The sequence below is a fragment of the Phoxinus phoxinus genome (assembly GCF_949152265.1).
Source record: "Phoxinus phoxinus genome assembly, chromosome: 23".
NCBI classification, from domain to species: Eukaryota; Metazoa; Chordata; class Actinopteri; order Cypriniformes; family Leuciscidae; genus Phoxinus; species Phoxinus phoxinus.
Window position 1 is genome coordinate 3,572,196 of NC_136898.1, and position 20,493 is coordinate 3,592,688.

At 37.3% G+C, this 20,493-nt stretch overlaps 2 protein-coding genes across 5 annotated transcripts; one reads left to right on the forward strand and one right to left on the reverse strand.

Annotated features, from left to right (window-relative positions):
- Positions 1 to 677: 677 nt before the first annotated feature.
- Positions 678 to 15,315, forward strand: mier3a (mesoderm induction early response 1, family member 3 a). 4 transcript variants are annotated; one of them, XM_079599148.1, is made up of 14 exons: positions 708 to 768; positions 1,862 to 1,886; positions 2,082 to 2,227; positions 4,406 to 4,540; positions 4,864 to 4,984; positions 5,107 to 5,180; positions 5,344 to 5,413; positions 6,685 to 6,827; positions 7,505 to 7,586; positions 7,674 to 7,768; positions 8,134 to 8,261; positions 9,908 to 10,053; positions 10,418 to 10,546; positions 12,541 to 15,315. In XM_079599148.1, the coding sequence occupies exons 1-14, from the start codon at positions 760 to 762 to the stop codon at positions 12,972 to 12,974; spliced, it is 1,737 nt and encodes a 578-aa protein (XP_079455274.1). In that variant the 5' UTR covers positions 708 to 759; the 3' UTR covers positions 12,975 to 15,315. The 4 variants fall into 4 exon arrangements, with proteins under 4 accessions (XP_079455276.1, XP_079455274.1, XP_079455275.1 ...); XM_079599149.1 differs by having other exon boundaries at positions 765 to 1,032; XM_079599150.1 differs by lacking the exon at positions 10,418 to 10,546 and having other exon boundaries at positions 678 to 768; positions 12,541 to 15,313.
- A 1,009-nt stretch (positions 15,316 to 16,324) lies between these two features.
- setd9 (SET domain containing 9) lies at positions 16,325 to 20,305 on the reverse strand. Its single transcript, XM_079599166.1, has 6 exons — positions 19,906 to 20,305; positions 19,501 to 19,823; positions 18,638 to 18,761; positions 18,378 to 18,493; positions 16,541 to 16,646; positions 16,325 to 16,459 (listed from the first exon to the last, which is right to left on the reverse strand). The coding sequence occupies exons 1-6, from the start codon at positions 20,001 to 20,003 to the stop codon at positions 16,372 to 16,374; spliced, it is 855 nt and encodes a 284-aa protein (XP_079455292.1). The 5' UTR covers positions 20,004 to 20,305; the 3' UTR covers positions 16,325 to 16,371.
- Between the last annotated feature and the right edge of the window lie 188 nt (positions 20,306 to 20,493).

Here is a 20,493-nt window from a genome sequence, read left to right on the forward strand (position 1 = left end):
CATATATGATAAATAATACAATCTAATAAACTGAATGTTGTTCCATATAAAGTAAGTTATATAAAATAAGTTTGGATATAAAAATATGACTTATATGCAGCATAAACTGTAATGGGGAAATTAATATTACATTCACATCATTTAAAAAATGAACATGGTAAATGTAACACACTAGTTTGTCTTCAACACTGACTTGATGCACAAGTTTAGAAACTGTGTTTAACATGCAACTAGCGCCACCATCTGCTCTATATTAATATGAAACATAGAATTATAAAGATGTGCATTACCTATATGCATTAAAATAAATATACTTTCCTAGATATTTGTTTCCAAATAGACAAAATCGATCTTTCATTGAAGTAAAAAACTTGCAGTAACTCCTTGAAGAAGTTTCTGCCAATTTGCACAATTTAGAATGCGACAATTATAAAATCTGTAACAAGAAACAGTCAGTTCATCCGATATGTTTTCTAAAATAATAATACAAAATTCCATTTAACACAACTTTTAGCGTTTAGTGTATTTAGTGTATTCTAAAACATCCTAATGAATGCTCAGGTAATGAAACTCATTGGAATACTGTATTTCGACGTTTACCAAGCTCGCTCCTAGCAGCCAATCCTGTGCCCTGCTCGTCGTGCGTATTAAACGCGTCAGCCAATCAGAGCCAACCTGCAGAAATAGTCTATCGTGATTGGCTTGCAACGTCAATCCGGGCTCCGTCGTATAGCCAGTTTAGAGTCGAAAGGTACCAAGATGGCGGAGGTAAGTTGAAAAATTGGGGGAAGGCGTCATATTTTTGTCGCTAATTTCTTTGACCACAGTACATTAGTTTGGGATTTCTAAATCTTATTACGTGTAATTATGCCTTATCTTTGGATAGAGGGTGGTTTGACGGAGATACGTGCGATATTGGCCGTCAAAACGAGTGTTTTAAACGTCGATCGGCCTCTTTTAGCGTCGAGCGTTCAGAGCGGGCGTCAGATCTGACTGAGCGGAGCTGCGAGTAGCGTCGAGCGCGCTGCGATGGTTAGTTAGTACTGAAAATGCTTTTTTTTTTTTTTTTTGCGCTTTAAAAAAATATTTTTACTTCTTCATTATTGCCGTTTTTTCGTCTGTATACTTTTGTGTGATTTCAGAGAGTAATTGAGTGATTTTTCCCTATTGCTGCAGTACCGAATTGATGCTGTGAAGTGGCGACATCAAACATTTTTTTGGGGTTTAATTTTAAATTAAAATACGTGATAATTTATAATTCAACATAGCTGTATTTAGTTTAAGAGACCCAGAACACCTGAATAAATATTGGTTATTTATTTGGCTTGTTAGTGACCCTCACAGACTCTGTGTGTAATATTCTAATGTAAACTGCGGATTTAAAAAGTACAGGAATGAGGATTCAACTGTTTTATTAAAAAAAAATTAAGGAATGATTTTTGTCCATTCATATATTTGTTTTGTATTCAATGACATTTGACCAATAATTGTTTTATTCATCTTCATTGGTCTGTGCAGAGCAGGCTATCATTATTCATATATGAATTACTATTCATCCTAATATTATATTCAAACGATTTACTGTTACTATAGTTTACAGTGAGTGTTACCATAGTTCAATTGTGGTAATTTTTTAGGACAAAAAAAAAAAAAAAAAAAGACTGAAATCTTATTACACATTTTTAAGTAAATCCCATATAGCCTGTTTAATATGGGTTTGCAACAGTAATAATAATTGTAGCTGTGGTAATTTGGTAGAAATGATGGTTACTATGGTTAACTTCCCTTAACAAAATGTTTCTAGTGTTCTTCATAATGCTGTAAATTCCCCAAACCTCACATTTTCTCTTTGTAATTTCAGGCTTCCTTGGGAAGTACAAGCCCAGGTAATTTGTCCTCTAAATCTTTTTAATAATATTATTAATTCCTATTATTAATAAAATATTTGTATATGTGTGTATATATATTTATTTATCCATGTAATACATATAAATGTATAATTGGGTTAAATATGTTTTACATTTATGTAATAATATTTAAGATTTGCATTTAATAATTATAGATTAATTTGATCTTTACAGTTGGCTCTTTGTCATCGGAAGATCACGATTTTGACCCGACGGCGGACATGCTGGTGCACGATTATGATGATGAACGTACGTTAGAGGAAGAGGAGATGAGGGATGGCGAGTCAAGCAGGAGCTCAGAAATCGCGGATCTGGAAAAGGTTTGCTTTCATTCCTTTGCCCAACGCACATTTCGCTCTCATTTAGGGATGATCATTTTTATATTGTGGGTAAGGATGTCAATTAAAATAAATTTTCAATGATCAATTAATGTATTAATCGTTAACCTACCTAGTTATCATGTTGCTTAACCAAATAGGTGTCGTTTAGACTTGACTCGTTTGGAATATGACCATCACTTAATTTATTAGAAGTGCTCTATTTTCCTAGTGTGAAAAAAAATGCTTTACACAAAAATGTGATCTGTAAAATCATTGTCATATATCGTTGATAGGTCTCAGCTAGCAGAATACAACAAGCATATTTGTTTCAGTTAGAGACCAGACTCTAGCAAGTTTTTGTATGAAAAAGCGCCACCGTCGCACGTGTAAACATGATGCTTTTGCACCACGTTATTGTTTGTAACTTTGCGAAACAATCGTAAACCATAGCAGATCATGTTTTTATTTTGTAGAGCAGGTGATCTCGAACGAGCTGAATTACTTATGTTACTTAAAGTACTTTATGATAAATACTTTGCTTGTTACATATACGTGCAACCTTTCGGCCATAAATAAATTATAAAAATTAGCTAGATTATGTTCATTATCTGTCTAGCGATATATGTTTGTGCTGACGTTTTACGTTTTTATCTGTCGAGTGTCATATATATAGCGAGTTAGCTCACGTGATTTAAGTTTCGTGCTTCAGAACTTCCTTTAAGAGAACATAGGGAGCATTGATGCTCCCTGTTTTTCACGGTGCATTGTGGGACTTCATCAGTGCCCTGACTTCTGAACTTGGGATCTAATTGAGGCGTACCCATTAATACATTTAGACTATGTAACTACGGTGCGTTCACTTAATTTGTCCTCGTGTGTCCACTGCATGTGAGCCACATGCTCTTAAAAACTACATCAAATGATGACCATTGATACGATTCATCAATTAAATTTTCGACAATTAATCGATTGCTGATTAATTGTTAGCGTCCCTAATTGTGGCAAGTAACAATTAAAACCATGCTGACATTATAAAAACACATTGTGTACATTTATCCATATAATAATGTCTGATAAATATACAATATGTAATTTTTTTCGCCGCTAGGGGTCGCTAACCTCTTACAATAACAAAGGTGTAGCTTGATGAGACACAATTTCCTGCGGAATTATGGAACTTGTCGTCAAGCCGATGGATCTAATAATGTTTATGGATGATTGAATACATTGATGTTTTAATCATGACTGTAGTATGAAGCAGGGCGCGATTGCTAATAAGAGACAGATATCAGCGCCACACGTAAATCCCACGGATATAAAGGAATAAGGACATTTCATTCTACCGAACTACCCGCAAGTGCAGAATTACTCACACAGGTCAGTTTTTTTAGATGAATTAAACTTGTGAAGTAACGCAGCGCTGCTTCACTTGCTCTACACTATCATACTAAACTGCATTTGAGTGTGTTGAAAGTTATGTTATTCTATGTGTTAGTTTGTTTGGCTATATGAGACTAGCAGTAAGCTAGATCAACATTAGAATAACTTGCAGATCATGTTCTAACATTTCATCATGTTGAACTATATAACATTGATTAGTTTTATGTACATTTTCTCACCTGTCTAATAAAGTACATGCACGTCTCTTTCATGTCGAAGTTAGTCGCGGACGTGGAGCTCTCGGCATCTTGAAAACGCCACGCTGATATTGATCCTCGTTTTAGTTCTCCTTTTGTCCCAAAGTCTGCTTGCCATGGTCCATAATGTTTGAACGAAACAACAACATCGTCCAGCTAGACGTTACGCACTACGCAGTTGTCCACGTCTGTCGCCATGGTTACTATGGCAGTACTACGAGCGGGAACCAGGGGTAACGCGGATATTACGTCATTGACAGGCGACGAGTGAACAGGGAGTCCGGGACGGCCAATTATTTAAAATTGGAATTTCTCTGAAATTAAAAATCTTTGGGAACTTTTGGGATATTGTAAGTACACAACTGCAGGAAATATATCACACTGACACTGTGCAAGTGATTTTTGGATATTTGATTACACAATTGTACCTTTAATATTAACCTTTACTGATGTGATCCTATATTATGCATTGTTCTGTAGTTGTATGAGTGATTTTCAGTGATAAACCATTGGATCTCAAGCAAAACTCTTTTTCTCACAGGAGGGGAACATGCCGCTGGAAGAGCTGCTAGCGCTATACAGATATGAAGCAGCAGACAGCGCTGTCGGAGGGTCGAGTGCGGACAGCTCGTCTGTAGAGCTGACCGATGAGCTGCCTGACATGACGTTAGATAAAGTATGTGTATATATCTTTTTTTATTTTTTTTTTACAAATCGTCCCCTTGGAATTATAAGGTTCTATCTGCATTCTGACTGGTTTTGAGATATTGAGCTTTAAAGTTTTTGCATTCCATTCGACTGTGTAGAAAGAACCTTTTTATTTTCTAAATAAAAAGTTCCAAAATGTACACAACTTAAAAAACAACATCACATAATGTAAATAAGTTCTCAAAGAATAAGAATATGTGAATAACTCAATTTTAACTCAAATAACTCAAATTTATTTCTTCCTTTATCCAATGAATAACTCATTGTTAATGTCTTTTTGTCTTGTAACAGGAAGAAATCGCTAAAGACTTGCTCTCTGGAGACGATGAAGAAACACAATCTTCTGCCGATGACCTCACACCGTCTGTGACGTCACACGAAACCAATGATTTCTTCCCCAGAACTCTTCGCTGTAAGCGCATAGATGTTGGTTTGTCAGTGTTTAATATCACTGATGAAAGTGTCGCCTTTTCTCCAGGTTTAATTTGAGTATTTCATTTTCTGTGACGCTCAGTTTTTATTGTTCTTTTCTAGCTAATGTGGTTTATGATGGAGACAAAGAATCTGAGGGTGAGGATGATGGTTTGAACCCTGAAGACTCTCGCAAGGTGAGGAACTTTGTCAAACGTGGTCTACAGTACCAAATAGCTTTTTACTGTCTCAGAGTTTGCAGTTAAAAATGGGTTGTGTCCTATCGCTTATGTGTGTCAGACAAAGTTGTAAACCTGTTGAAAATAAGTGTATATATTGTAAACTTTGTTACTTTCACAGGAGATCATGGTGGGATTTGAATACCAGGCAGAAATTCCTGCCCTTACCTGTTATAATGACCAGGAAAAAGGTGAGCAAGAACAAGTACAGATTTGGGTCAGTGTTTACATAAACCAAAAATCGCCATGAACATATTGTATACATGTATGTCTTAGTCAGTGTTTTTCCTGGGACGAACATGGTCATCCACACACACACACACACACACACACACACACATACACACAGTACATAGACCCTACTCATGTGAACGGCAAGCCCAGTACTGACAATAAATCCTAAATAAATGCAAAGATACAGTTTGTAATGTTAACTTATCCTATTTATTATGAAATTTAAAAGTCACTGTCAGAACGGATCAAAAACAAATTGCTTAACTATTTTATATTTAAAAATATAAATTTATCTGTAAAAAGTCACTGATTTAAGTTAGTAATAAAATTAACAACAAAGTAACTCAACATAGAAAAAGTGTCAGGTCTATTTTACACTACATTGCTATATGTCAATCAGATTCAATCATGCATTTAAATATGGTTGTCAATCCAGAAACTGCGTAGTTAGCAGCATTGTATGCATGTATTAAGATACACAAAGCGAGCAGTTAGTCACTGAAGTTGTCAATTACACACGAGGTACACAAAGCTGCGCTCTTGTGAAAACTCCCGTTATAATCAATAAAGCTGTCTACAAAGTGCAGTGAATCTCTTATTGACATCGTGATTATACCTTGCTGGTTATGATGAAAGGATTCTTGATTGTGATTTTGAGCTGATTTTGACTAACTTAAACATGCCTAATTGGCCATTGCATTCACGCGCTCAGCACTGCAAAAGCACGTTTTAAATAGAAACCTTTGACAATCTTCACACAGCACTTACACAAACACTCATGGGAGCGTTTTAAAGCAGCCAGTTATCACCGGATACCATCAAATTTGATAATGCAAAGTGGATAATGCCGTTCGAGTACTGCAGAACGGCAGGTATCGTCACATTAAATGATCAAATAAATCTTTGGCGTGTTAAAGATTCAGTTTGGTTGCTGCCAAAATATTTTCAGTGCAGGAAAAACCCTGTTAGTGAAATAGTTTTCTGTGCAAAATAATATTGGTTGGGATTTGATTGGTTAAAAATGTCACAGAAATCTGTCGTCCGCATTGTTTTTAAGCAAGAATAAAAGATGTTTTGGAGATGTAGATAATATTAGATTGATGAAAGATAACTTTTTTATTATTTGAAAAAACATTCTGATGATTGAGTCAACTGATTGTTCATTTGAGATGTTTTTTTTTCACAGTTCCTCTCAAATGAATGTGTTGTCCTGTATTTTGTTGTTCAGTGTATGCAGAGGAAGATCAGCTGCTGTGGCAGCCGGACATGTTGCCCGAGTCTAAAGTCAAAAGCTTCCTGCAGGACGCTCTGAGAGCGGATGGAAAGATGGACGGAGATGGCAAATGTTCTCTGGTCAAAGACAATGAACAGGTGAATATCACAATCAATATTTTTATACAACCCAAACACAGTCATTAAACTTGATGGGCTGTTAACTATGACAGTTCTGAATAGTGCTGTGCAGATGCTTATATTTATATGGATAATTAAGATGAAGTTCTGAAAGTTTTAAATGAGATCTTTATAACAGTATATATATATTTTTATTTTTTATTTTACAGGTCCATACATTAGACACTGATAATACCTGTCATACTTCTCATTTACCATCTGCAAATATACATTAATACCCCACCAGAAAAAAACGCCTTTAAAACAGTATAACTAGTTACTTAAAATGCATATTAATATAAGTCATCCCTCTATATCTGCCTATAATACATCATGTTGATAATTTCGAGATCTTACATCAGGCTTTACAGGGATATAACCACACGCATAAGTTGAGCTGAATATTGTGGGGATCTTGTCCATATAATGTCTATGGCTCTAGTAACGTTTTCTCTTTGCATTGCTATAATTCTTTGTTAATGTTTACCTCCTGTTGAAGGCTGTTAATATGATTGAGGATAAATGCATTTAAAAAGCATCTGCTGATTGTCTTACTGTAGACACATACATTTTTGTGCGTTTGTTTTTCTAAGCCTTATTTTTTTGCTCATAGCCATATATCCATTTTTCTTAACAAACCTGTTTGTTCTCTCCAGGCCTTATATGAGCTTTTGAAGTGTAACTACAACGTCCAGGAAGCTCTGGAACGGTATCGCAGCAATGACAAATCCTTAAAGGGTAAGTGGAAATAATGCCACTGTTTTGTTATATGGCAGTGTTGTTGAAATAAATAAAACACGATTTTAAAAATCTATTTTTTTTTAGATGAGATGCTCCCGTGGTCGGAAGAAGAATGCCGAAATTTTGAACACGCTCTTCTGTTGTATGAGAAGAACTTCCACCTCATTCAGAAACACAAAGTAAGATGGTGTCTTATGCGGGTTTTTTTTTTTTTTCATCCTAAACAAGGTTGTCTTAGATCTTTAAATTTGAGGAAGGATTTAAATAAATCTGATGCCACTCATATTAAACGCATGAAATTCCATTAACATATTGTATACACGCATTTCTATTTCTAAGTCCAAATATTATGAATATTCAGAAGTTGTATTATAAATGATATTATAGGATGGGCCCTGATTTATCCTTTAGGATTTGGTTGGTTAAAAAATGTCAGGCTATAATGTAATTGAAATGAGTATTCGTGAAATGTTTTGCATCATATTGCACCAAGTAATGCTTGATTATTAAGTTATGTGGTAACTTTTCTTTGTTTATTTTCAAGGTCAACACACGGACGGTGGCAGAGTGTGTAGCGTTTTACTATATGTGGAAGAAGTCAGAGCGATTTGACTTTTTCGTCCAGCAAAACCGATTTGGGAAGAAGAAGTTCAGCAGTTATCCTGGTGTTACGTGAGTTCTGCAATGATCTTCTGCTCAGTGGACGATAAAATGTTCAGTGTGAACTAGGGGTGTGCGATATCACGGTTTTTGATCGTGGACGATTAAAATGTCTCCGCGATCTGCTTTTGAAGAAATATCGTAGTATCGTGCATTCTATCAGTTGCAGTTCTGTCGCTTCCGTCTCAACATACTGTACAGCGCGACGTATATTCACATCAAATGTTAACGTAGAGGAACGGGACACTGCAGTTCACAAAAGTTCATTATTTGCATGTGCTTTAAAGCCTTGCTGGTTAAACATGTCATTCGCTGCTGATACGCTGTTCTAACGAGTGCTTTTCTGAGCGCAAACACCCGAAGCGCACATACACTAAAAGCCTGTCTAACAGCGCCTGGTTACTGGACCAAGTTATCTTTCAAGTTTTATTGCGTGCTAACACTGTCAAATACACGCAAGGTTTACATAAACAATGTTGGTTATGTCTAAAGTGAAAGCGAACAGAGAAATCTGCTTGTCAAATGCGTGTATATTAGACGCGTTGCATGCTGGTCTTAAAGCGACAGTAGCCTAATAGTAAACATGCTGCTGCTTGTCCTTTAAGGGATAGTTCACCCAAAAATAAAAATTCTGTCATTATTTACTCACTCTAATGTTGTTCTAAACCTGTATTAATTTCTTGTGCTGAACACAAAAGAAGATATTTTGAAGAATGTGGGTAACCAAACAGTTGCCGGTCCCAACTGGACCTATTGACTTCCATAGTAGGGAAAAAAAATATAGCCTACTATGGAAGTCACTATTAACTGTTTGGCTACCCACATTCTTCCAAATAACTTTTATTTTCAACAGAAGAAAAACTTATTCAGGTTTAAAACTTGAGAGAGTAAATGATGACAATTTAAATTTTTGGGAGAACTATCCCTTTAACGTTAATAAAACAACAAAACACAAAGAGGAAATCACACACTGCTCTTGACTGAGAACTTTAATAGTAGCTTTAATAAGAATCAATATAATTTATACAGTGAAGTCTATGTTGTGTTTTATTTTCATATTTGTTCATTTAATTACTTTCTTCAATGTTGTTAAATACACCTACTGTAGCTGAAAAAACAAAGCACTATTTCATTTGTATATTAAGTTGTGTGTATGTGTAATGTGTATCTTTGTTCTTAATTTTGATAACAAAGAAAATAATGACAAAGATTTTTATCTTCGCCACTTTGGCCTAAATGTCTGCCATTCTTTTTATTTTATATTTGGTACCTATAAGGCTTTGTTTTTAAAATAGGGATATTAGTTTGTCTGTAATGATCAGTCACTTGCAAAAAAGTAAAACCAACAGGAAAAAGAATCGTGATAAAATCGTGAATCGTGATTTTTCTGAAAAAAATCGTGATATGATATTGTTGCCATATCGCCCAGCCCTAGTGTGAACCTGATGCATCGTAATAGATGTTTATAAGCAAGCCGAATAAATCTGTCTCATGCTCATGAACTTTGAAGTTCAGGTCACAGCACTTGCATATTGTTGTCCTATTAGTTTAATTGCTTCTATTGCTCCCCTCATTTGTAAGTGGCTTTGGATAAAAGCGTCTGCTAAGTGATTAAATGTGGATGTTGAAGGCTGATGTTTCTCTCCTCTCTCCTGCAGGGATCTGATGGACCGGTTGGTGGATGAGGCCGAGGGTCTGGTGGACGGATCTGCTTCTGTGTGTTCCAGTAGCAGCGGCAGGATTGAGCCTCCAACCGAACAACAACTCAACCTTCTCAACTCCATCACAGCCAGTGACCTCTCCGGTATAGCCAAATTATAATGTTTTTAGACATACTTTTACTTTTGGGTCATTTATCATCCATTTTGAGATTATAGCAGTGGTGGCAGCACGACATTGATAACATCAGAAATGTTTCCTGAGCAGCAAATCATCACATTAGAGTGATTTCTGAAGGATCATGTGACACTGAAGACTGGAGTTATGATGCTGAAAATTCAGCTTTGATCACAGGAATAAATTTAATTTTAAAATATATTTAAATAGAAAACTGAGAGTAAGCTCTACTAGAATAGGCTTTCATGTTTGAATTTTCAGAAAACATGATTTTTCCCATACTTGACAGTTGCAGCTCTCTCTTCCCAGTCTCTCATTAACGCTCTTTTTAGTTCCTGTCTCTATGAAGCCCCTCCTTCTGAAAAGCACAATGTGCTCTGATTGGTCGGCTGGATCAGTGTGTTGTGATTGGTCTACCGTTTTGATCGTGTTTGGGAAATGTCCCGCCCCTTACCATAACAGTGAGTTTCAACACACTACTAACTAACTCAACCAGGCCCCGCCCCTTTATTCTGCATATTAATGATTTAAATGAGGAATATTGTGACGTGTTTGTTCCCTGAAGAAACTCAAGACTACAATGGAGGCGTTTCATGAGTTCAGAAACACTGACACTGATATAGAGAAGAACTCCCGCTGGAGGGACTTAGTGCTTTGCAGATCTTCTTCATGCTCAAACTGCATCATTCATTCATTTTTTGTTTATTGGCGGTATAAAGCACATTTACCCAAGGTTGATCAAAGTGCTGTACAGAGCATTACACACTAAAGAAAGTTCAATGTAAAAAAGCATAATATGCCTCTTCTCCACCAAGGCAGAGCTGGTGCTGGTTCGGAGCCAGAGCCTAGTTTCAAATCGGTTCTTTGTTTTTCGACCACCAAAGCACCAGCTCCGAACCAGTAAAAATGGTTCTTAAGTAGCATCTAAACATTGCTGGGCTAGAGTAAGAACCGTTTGCGTCAGGGTCTGGGGGCGGGGTTACCGTGACCAACAAGACGAACAGAAACTTGTGACCGCCATTTTTAAAATAGCTGCTAATCGAGCTAATAGCAGTTCGATTGTAATCTCCGTCTATGCAAGTTACGGCGAGCTGCACGAACGCGTTGGATTCGCCGTGTTTGGATGCCGATGTAGTTTCGCAAAGCCATGAGCATGAATAGTAACGACCACCATTGTTGATGTAAGACTTGTTCGAGACGCATCGGAGCGGCGCGGACCGATCAGAGCTCCGGGAGTGTTTGGAGAGCATACGACTCCTTGTGCTTTTGGTTCGCTTTCACAGTGCTCTGATGTCATGCGGCGATCGATCTGCGAGAAGCCGAACCATCTCGAACAAGCCTGGTGTGTTTTTGTTTGGTGCTGCCGCGCTAGTGTTGCTGGGCAACATGAGATGTATACAGTGTAGGGCTGCACGATATGAGGAAAAGCTGCGATGTGCGATAACATTGTTTAATATTGCGATGACGATATGACTTGCGATAAATGTGATTGTTAACTATACTGTTGCCATGTCTTAGTGCTTTAATAGGTTCTTTGCGTGATGGGTCAAACGTTTATTACCTGCCTGGTTAAGAATACACGATTTTAGCACGATCCGTTTGACGTATGGGTGTCGTGGAGATTCGTAATAACGACAACGGCGTCGGGACGCAAGATTCGATCGTTTCATCTCGTATAGTGTGTCATAGTGGGCGACAACCTACGTCGCGTCTGCGATGCTTCACGACAGAAAGACTATAGCATGTTTAATTCTTTAACGGTCCTCCACGACGGGTTGAATATGTGAGCGAGGCGAGAGTGAGTGAGTGCAACAGTGTGTGTGTGTGTGTGTGCGCCAGTGAGCGTGTGTGTGTGTGTGTGTGTGTGTGCGCCAGTGAGCGTGTGTGTGTGTGTGTGTGTGTGTGCGTGCGTGAGTGAGCGAGCGAGGGACAGTGAGCGTGTGTTTGTGTGTCTGTGCGTGCGAGTGAATGTTTGCGAGTGAATGTGTGTGTGTGACGGCACGCGATGACTGGTCGGAAAGAAACGTGTAGTCTGACATGTTTCTTGTCCACGACAAGATTTTAGGAGTTAAAAAACGTGTAAGTTAGTGCTAATCTGAACCAGGCATTATTCATCGTGTCAGGCTGTCTGTTGCGATGTGTTCATCGCGGGAGTTCATATCGCGATGACGATGAAAATTCGATGTATCGTTCAGCCCTAATACAGTGACGTAAGATCTGGCTCTGTTGTGGCGCTCTAGCCTGTTGAAAGGCAAACCGGTTCTTAGAAGACCCGTCAGTAGAACCAACTCCGAACCGGCAATAGCTCTGAACCAGCACCTGGTTCTTGCTGGTGGAAAAGGGGTAAAAGTAACCCTATGTTTTTGTTCAAATACATGCAGGCTTGGTGAAAATAAGAGATTAACGCTCAACTATATAATAATGCTTCAAATAACCGATTTCCCTCTCTCTCCAGCGCTGACGAGCACGGTGGCGTCGGTGTGTAACCCGTCAGACGTGAGCTGTCTGGACTCCTACAACTTCTCTCCGCTGGACGGGCTGCACCGCGGGTCCCTGAGTCACGAAGAGCCGCTCAACTACTCCAGCAACGGAGACGGCGACTGCCTCAATCTGCTGGAAACCGGCTTCTACCACTCGGACCTCGGCCAGATCAACGTGTGCGGCGAGGACTGCGATCGGCCCGCGGCCAAACGCCTGAAGATGGGTCTGTCGGAACCGTTCATGAACGACGTGTCGGTCGGCAGCAGGAGCATGGCCGTGGACTTCGAGGGCCGCACGCATCATATCACAAGTGCCAAAATGGCGGTTTCGGTCAGTGACTTTGGCGAGGCCGGCAGCTACATGGGCGCACACACACTACACCAGCACACGACGCTGCAGTCGGAGTGAAGGCTCACACACCTCACGGGACTTACTGCAATCAAACATAGTGTATATAGCCGCTTCCTGGGATATTCCTCCTCCTGATTGGTTTATTTTGTTTCCAGGTTATATACGTGTGTGTATATATGTACAGATTTATTCTTTTTTTTCTTTTTCTTTTTCTTTTTTACTATGACATCAGTGATGTCTAATTGTACAGACCTGAATCTTGATTTCTCAAGAGTTAATACAGCCATTTATTTTCCAGTCTTGAATTTTTTGGAAGTGTCATAAAATGTGTCTACGTCCGAATACTGTGGAAAACTGAACTTGTGACGGGAGTCGTCGCATCACAAACTTCAAGGGTCAGCCTTTCCTCTGGTACCCATCAGTGTTTACAGGTGCCTCGGCTCACCAATCCAGCCGTCTGAACGGCTTTTCCTCAAGACCACTTTTTCTTTGGTTTTGCACCATGAAGAAGCAGCTCTGTTTATTTTGGTGTCCTCTTCACTCAGCACAAAAACCCGAAAGAGTTTGTCGGTGTGTTTTCCGGTCGGCCCTGGGAGATTCTCTGCTTTTCTGACAGACTGCAAACAAACCAACAAACAATTTAAAGTGGTTCTAGCAAACACATAGGCCCTAATTACAGTTCCTAATGATTATGGAGGTATTATAAAACACTGCTTTGACATGTGTACGTCTTCTCCTTTGCATATTTATTAGTTTCTTTTGTAATCTTGCTTTATCAGGCGGCGTTTGATCAGCTGGGTGTATTTATTGCAATGGACTGCATTATGGTCACGATTATGAGCGTTTTGTTTAGTGAAATTACTGGCACATGTCGTTTTTTTTGTTTCCTTGTTCTCGAATGTGTACAAGAGCATTTGTTTTGATATTTCAAGAGCGCTATTTATTTAAAAAAAAAAAAAAAAAACACACATTTGCAGGGATACTCTCGAAACTTCTCACGGCGGGAACCGAATCCACCCGCAGTTTTACGTCTTTTCCCTTCAGTAACCAATTATGCAAAGTTGTACATGATTTCTGTTCATCATCCCTGCTTTCATTTCTTCAGAACAACCCGATCTTCACAAAGGCCTGCAAGCACTGACCCGACGTTATCTATGCATCAAGAACCGCTTGCAGATTAAATGTATCATAAATGGACATGGTTTGTTCGTTTTTTTGTCGCCCCGCTAACCTCCAGCTTTTTCTTTTTCTTTCCAGAGTTTGACTTTACATACTCGTATATGGCAATAATTTGTAAATATGTACAGATACCCATTTTTTTTTTTTTTCCTTGGCAAACAGATTTGAACTTGAAGACTTAAATTCTGTGTTTTTGAGTCTGCGTATGCCACAAGAATGCCTTCTCGCCTTCCTTTACCGTTCGTTTCCTCATCAGAGATTTGCTTAAGAAGAGAGTTATTTATTTATTTATTCACTCAGCTGCAAGTGGGTGTAGTGTGTGTTAGCGTTCTGTACTCGTCGTCTTCACAGGGAGTAGCGGCGCTAGCTGAATGTACAGTATTATCGCATCTTAGGGATTTACTGAACTCGTACGATGACAAGAATGTGTCGCGGTTAAGGCAGAAGCCCGGTTTGCAGTGTTGCCTTAACCCTCATTCAAAACTTGCATGTTGAATCGCCCTGGAAAACGCTTCCGCTGATGTACGAAGGGCTTCGGGAGCCGGTCGATGGGACGTTTTCCAGGACGGTCATCTTTCGGACGGCTTGTGCTTTGTCTGTAAAATTGTGTTTCCTTGTATCTACGGACAGAATTCTCCATATTTTTTTTTGTCTTGACATACTTGAAGGATGTGTATTGATCAATTTAAATACATTTAATACAATATTCTCCAAATTCAATCCTGTAGGTTGTGCAATTCATTTCTCCTGTCCCACCAAGAAATGAAAAGAGCTTTAGGAAAATGTGTTGGTGCAGTAATTTATGTCCAAAGTTTGTATAAAAAAAAGAAAAGAAAAAAGTAATAGCTTAATTGAAATTGTTACGTAATACGTAGTAATGGTTGTCTGCTTCCAGGGAACAAAATGTACATTTAAAAACCTTCCCTTTGGAATGTTTTACGCTTTATTTTGTTTGATATAAAATTGGTTTTCATTCACTTTTCTGCTTTTGAAAGGGAGGGGGGGCTATTAGTTAAAGTTCGGTTTTTCAACACTTTGTTGTAATAAAGTTATAGTGTTAAATAGACAATCAGATGGCAATTAAATATTGGAAAAGGAAATTTTATCATTCTTAATGTTTGTACATAGACACTGTTCTTGTTTTGTTGGTTTTTATTTTGTATTTTATGTTGTACTTAACTGGCAAACCATTCCAGGAATAAAGTTCTGGAGATATTATAACCGTGTCGATGAGTTTATCGAAGTACTTCACAAATCTGGTGCCTCAAGCATTATTTGCATCATGATACTGATGTGGTTTGGTTTTGTTAGTCCTCTGTAGAGGAAATTTGAGTTTCTCTGATATATGCCACAGTTTTAAGTATATTTGTTGAAAGAACAAGCTAAATGTTCAGGTTTAACTGCCTCTTGTGTTTTTTGTCTGATTTCATGGTGAGAGGAACCGGGTTCACAGTAAGCATCAGATGTATTTCATTTTAAATAGTTTATTGTAAATAAACATCTCAGTAAAAATGTAGTTTTCAGAGCAGATTTTCTTTTACAATAGGACATAACTTACTGAAAGTTTTTCCACTTTCATTGAGACTGGTGGAAATATTAACATGAAAAAATTGCTCTTATTATAACTATGTGGCTTGTGTTGCAAGTTGCTTTTGAAAGCATTAATAAAAGTGGATATTTCTGCCCTGGAATTGATTTCAGGGGATTTTTTGGTAACGTATAACACATCCATGTATGTCAAATGCTTCAAATGTCACTGGATTTTCCAGAATACCATATTATGAATTTTTAAATAACAGACCTATCAATTAAGGTTCAGATTTTTATAAAATTAGGGCTTTTCTTTTTCTTTTGCCTGATTGTTTTGTGATCCTGGTTACAAATGTCTTCATGTTTCTTATGCACTAAACACTAATGCAATAATACACACTTTAGAGCAGATTTTAAACACTTTAAAATAAGGCTTAATTGAATTAACTACATTAATTAATTTGAACATTTGCCAATACATTTTATGATCAAAAGTTGTATCTGTAAACATTAGGTAATGCACTATTAAATTTTTTAAATTAAAATTAAAGGTTAATAAATGCAGTAAAAATATATTGGATTCATGGTAAATATTGCATTAATGTTAACCAATTAGACGTGGTAAAGTTTTAACCAGATTTTTGGTTATTTTCACAGAAAAATACTTTCTATATCTATAAATATTTTAGGTTTTAATTTAAATATATATTTACACAAACACACATCAGCTTTAAAAAAAATAAATTTAATGCACAAGTGTGTAGTAGTTGGAGAACAGTTCTTCACCACGATTAATGTCTCTCAGTGACACGAGGACAACACAGCGCAAACGTCTGAAAGAGAAAGCGAGATGACATGTTCAGAAAGTGCCAGAATGTCATAATAACACGAGCTCATGAGATGTTCGGTCTTGCCTCTGAGTGTCCGCTCTGTATTTAACATTCGGCAGGAACTGACGGAGCTCAAGAGGAAATCCATCCGGCACGTCGAATTCCTGATAGCAGACATTCGCCGCTTTCTCTGTGGATAACAAGACAGATTATTCTCAAAGGTATTCTCTTTAAAGGATTAGTTCACTTTCAAAAAAATTTTTTGCTGATAATTTACTCACTCCGATGTCATCCAAGATGTCCATGTCTTTCTTTCTTCAGTCGAAAATAAATTTTGTTTTTTGAGGAAAACATTCCAGGATTTTTCTACACAGAATGGACTTCAATGGCACCCATCTCTCCCAATGTTCAGAAGAAGGTTCAAATGTCCGTCTCAATGTAGCTTCAGACATCACGCCCACGGAGCGTTGGCTAAACGTCTGATGCATATGGTACACTCAACTGGAAACACTTCAGGAATGTCAAAGTCGTCATCTGATTGGTTGAATTTTATCGGATTTCCGGGGGGCGCGAGTGTCGCGTTTATTTTCGGTCCGCCGGGAAACAAAGCGCAGACGTGTGATTGCGGAAGAAAAACTGTTGTGTTTACATGAGTGACAATGAGTATTTATTAAGATCAGCTAAACGTAGAAAGTATGCGAGGTTCACGGCATAGACTCTTTAAGAGATGTCCAGGAGTTTTGTTTGAGGCACTTCGTGGAGACTTGTTGCACGCCGGTCTGTTGTTGTGGGGACATTTCCACGCCCCGAAACGTGACGCTGAACGAAACGAACCGTAATTGGTTGTTTGACATGTCGGTCAAACGGCCTTATGGGGGGCCTTGGCCAAAGAAAGCTGCTATGAATTCCAGACCTTCAGTCGTCAGTCTGAAGGTCTGGCTACGCGAGACTAGTCTCAATGCAGCTTCAAAGTCTCGACACGATCCCAGTCGAGAAATAAGGGTCTTATCTAGCGGAGCGATCGGTCATTTTCAATGTAATTTTTTTTTATATAAAAACTCTCATTTTCACCTCCAACTTCAAAATCGTCACGACATCTTTGTTTTAATTCATTATTATTATTAGGGATGCATAACATTTAATCGCAATTAATCGTTTGCAGAATAAAAGTTTTTGTTTACATCATATATGTGTGTGTATTGTTTATAATAATTATGTATATATAAATATACAAACATGCATGTATAATTTTAAGAAAAAAATCTATTTATATATTAAGTATTTATAATTATTTTATAAATTTATAATTATATATAATATAAATTATATTTAAATATAAAAATGTATATAAACATGTAAATATTTTTTAAATATATACATGCATGTGTGTGTATTTATAAGAACATAATTATTTTACACAGTACACACACATATATGATGTAAACAAAAACTTTTATTCTGCAAACGATTAATCGTTATGCATCCCTAATTATTATATATTTTTTAAATCGTGAGCTTTCCAACGTGATGACGTAATGCGTGGAGCGTCGCAAGACCAGCACAAGACGAACAATTGTGGTTAAAAAGTATCTTTTTTTTTTTAAATAACCGATCGTTTCGCTGGATAAGACCCTTAGTTCTCGACTGGGATCGTGTCGAGACTTTGAAGCTGCATTGAGACGGACATGTGAACCTTCTTCTGAACATTGGGATAGATGATTGCCATTGAAGTCCATTCTGTGTAGAAAAAGCCTGGAATGTTTTCCTCAAAAACCTACATTTCTTTTCGACTGAAGAAAGAAAGACATGGACATCTTGGATGACATCTTGGTGAGTAAATTATCAGCAAAAGTTTTTTTGAAAGTGAACTAATCCTTTAATAACTGTGTACAGTAAAACTTCTGATTGTAATCTGACTGACCATTAGAGCAGTTGTTGACATACTGTCCCACAGCCAGAGGGTTCACGGGATGAGGCGTTAACCAGGAGCTGTCACTCAAACTGAAGGGACCCAACCTGTCCCGTCCACTACACGACCTGTTTTCACCAGTCAACATTTAACTTGTGTCTTTATGTTTTGCACTTCATAATGCACCGTGAGTGAAAGCATTAAATGAGACCTATTATGGCCTTTTTCAATGTCTACATGTTGTTTTCATGCTTGAATGCACAAGCGCTCACCGGAACACCATCTTGGACATGGCTTTGTCATTGCCATCAATCAAAACCCCATCTATGCATCTGAATACAAATGGATTTCTGATTGACTGAAAAAAGATCGGCTCATCTGCCTGATAGATCGTTCCTGTGAAAGAAGAACATCAAAATAAACATATGGTAAAATAAAAAAGTATGGTAAAAAAAAAAAATGTATACAAAAAAAATATTATCAAAACAGACAGAAGTATAGGATTATAATACATTCAGATATTAATAACAGAGGAAAACTGAAGGACAGAACTAGAATAATATAACTTTATAAGACACGATCATAAGTATGAAATTGTATAAAGAATATTATTTATACATTATTTGAAAAGAGAAATCATGTATTAACCACTACAAAAAAAACGATATATTGTCACGAATTCAGTTTTTAAAATATTTAATATTATTACAAAATTTACATACACATCTATTTTAATTTACATATATAAACATATATATAATTTATATATATATATATATATATAGAAAAACATATATATAATTTACACACACACACATATATATATATATATATATATATATATATACTCTTTCTTTTAAAAAGTTAAAGATAAAAAAAATGTTTAAAACAAAAAAAGAAACAAAAAAAAACTCTGGAATGTCGTCAATCTAAGTATTTTGTTATTATTTAAATAAGATGTCTGGAATGTCGTTATTTTGTTATTATTTAAATAAGATGTCTGGAATGTCGTTATTTTGTTATTATTTAAATAAGATGTCTGGAATGTCGTTATTTTGTTATTATTTAAATAAGATGTCTGGAATGTTTCCGAACTGAAGTGTTACATTGACACATGACGTCATATAAAGAATACCTGGATACATCGCCACGATACTTCCTTTCTGCGCGCGCCCGCGCGTGACAAACACACCGGTCCCCGCGAGCTGCAGTGAGCTGCACTTCCGCTCGGTCACGAAGCCCAGAGTATTCAACATCACAGTACAGGGAGCGTCGTGCGTGTCCCTCTCTACATTACTGTACATGTTTTGTTTAGATTTATGGAGTAACCGGAGCAGGTCACGTTGATTCTCCAGATCATTTTTCAGCAGTTCAGTGAATAAACACAAGAGAGATTCGGACACCTCCTTATCCTGAATTAACTTGTCTTGGGATCGATCCTTCACATGACGAAGAGTTCTGGGAGAATAACAAACACGCGGTAATAGTGAACAAGGCTGTCGTTGACCAAACCTGAAGCAGAGAACAAACTGAACTATACCTCTCGTTTTTCTGCAGATTTAAAGCTATCCAGGGGACAAATCTGTGCCTGTAGGATTTCCATCGGACCTCAAAAGCTTTAAAAAGAGCTTTAATCATATTACTTATTTACATCAGAGTACATGTGCAGGAGTTTTCAAGCAGCTTTGACTCGTGTTCCTGCACTAATGAGGTCCGATTCGCCAATGAGTCGTTCATTGATGATTCATTTGAACCGATTCGCAAAGCTCCTGTGAATTGCTCGACTCGTATGAAGTGTTCTTCTTAAATAATTAATATGAAGTATTTACAAATATGGTAATAAGCCGTGGTATTTAACTACGGCACTTATTTTTTTCACTTATATAAGGCAAATACCCTTTCTTATACCACGCCGGGACTTCTCTGAAATGATTCACTTCACTGAAACGAACGAACGATTCGCTAAAAATGAATCAGATCTCTCCACGCTATAATACATGACCGCCACCTAGCATTTGGGAGACCTGGCTGTGCTATTACAAAAACAAAATAAAATGTTACATGTATTTGAACTGTCAAATGTCACGTGTTCATTTTTTCGACATGCTTTAGATTTAAACATTAATTT

Bases quoted from the DNA above. Each gene is read 5' to 3' on its own strand.
- mier3a (XM_079599148.1), top strand. The intron at 5,414-6,684 runs GTGAGCAAGAAC...TTTGTTGTTCAG, and splicing joins TTATAATGACCAGGAAAAAG to TGTATGCAGAGGAAGATCAG. The intron at 7,769-8,133 runs GTAAGATGGTGT...TTTATTTTCAAG, and splicing joins ACCTCATTCAGAAACACAAA to GTCAACACACGGACGGTGGC.
- setd9 (XM_079599166.1), bottom strand. From the start codon at position 20,003: ATGATTAAAGCTCTTTTTAAAGCTTTTGAGGTCCGATGGAAATCCTAC. The intron at 18,762-19,500 runs GTATTCTTTATA...CTTCTTTCACAG, and splicing joins TATCGTGGCGATGTATCCAG to GAACGATCTATCAGGCAGAT. The intron at 18,494-18,637 runs GTGAGCGCTTGT...TGGTGAAAACAG, and splicing joins ATGTCCAAGATGGTGTTCCG to GTCGTGTAGTGGACGGGACA.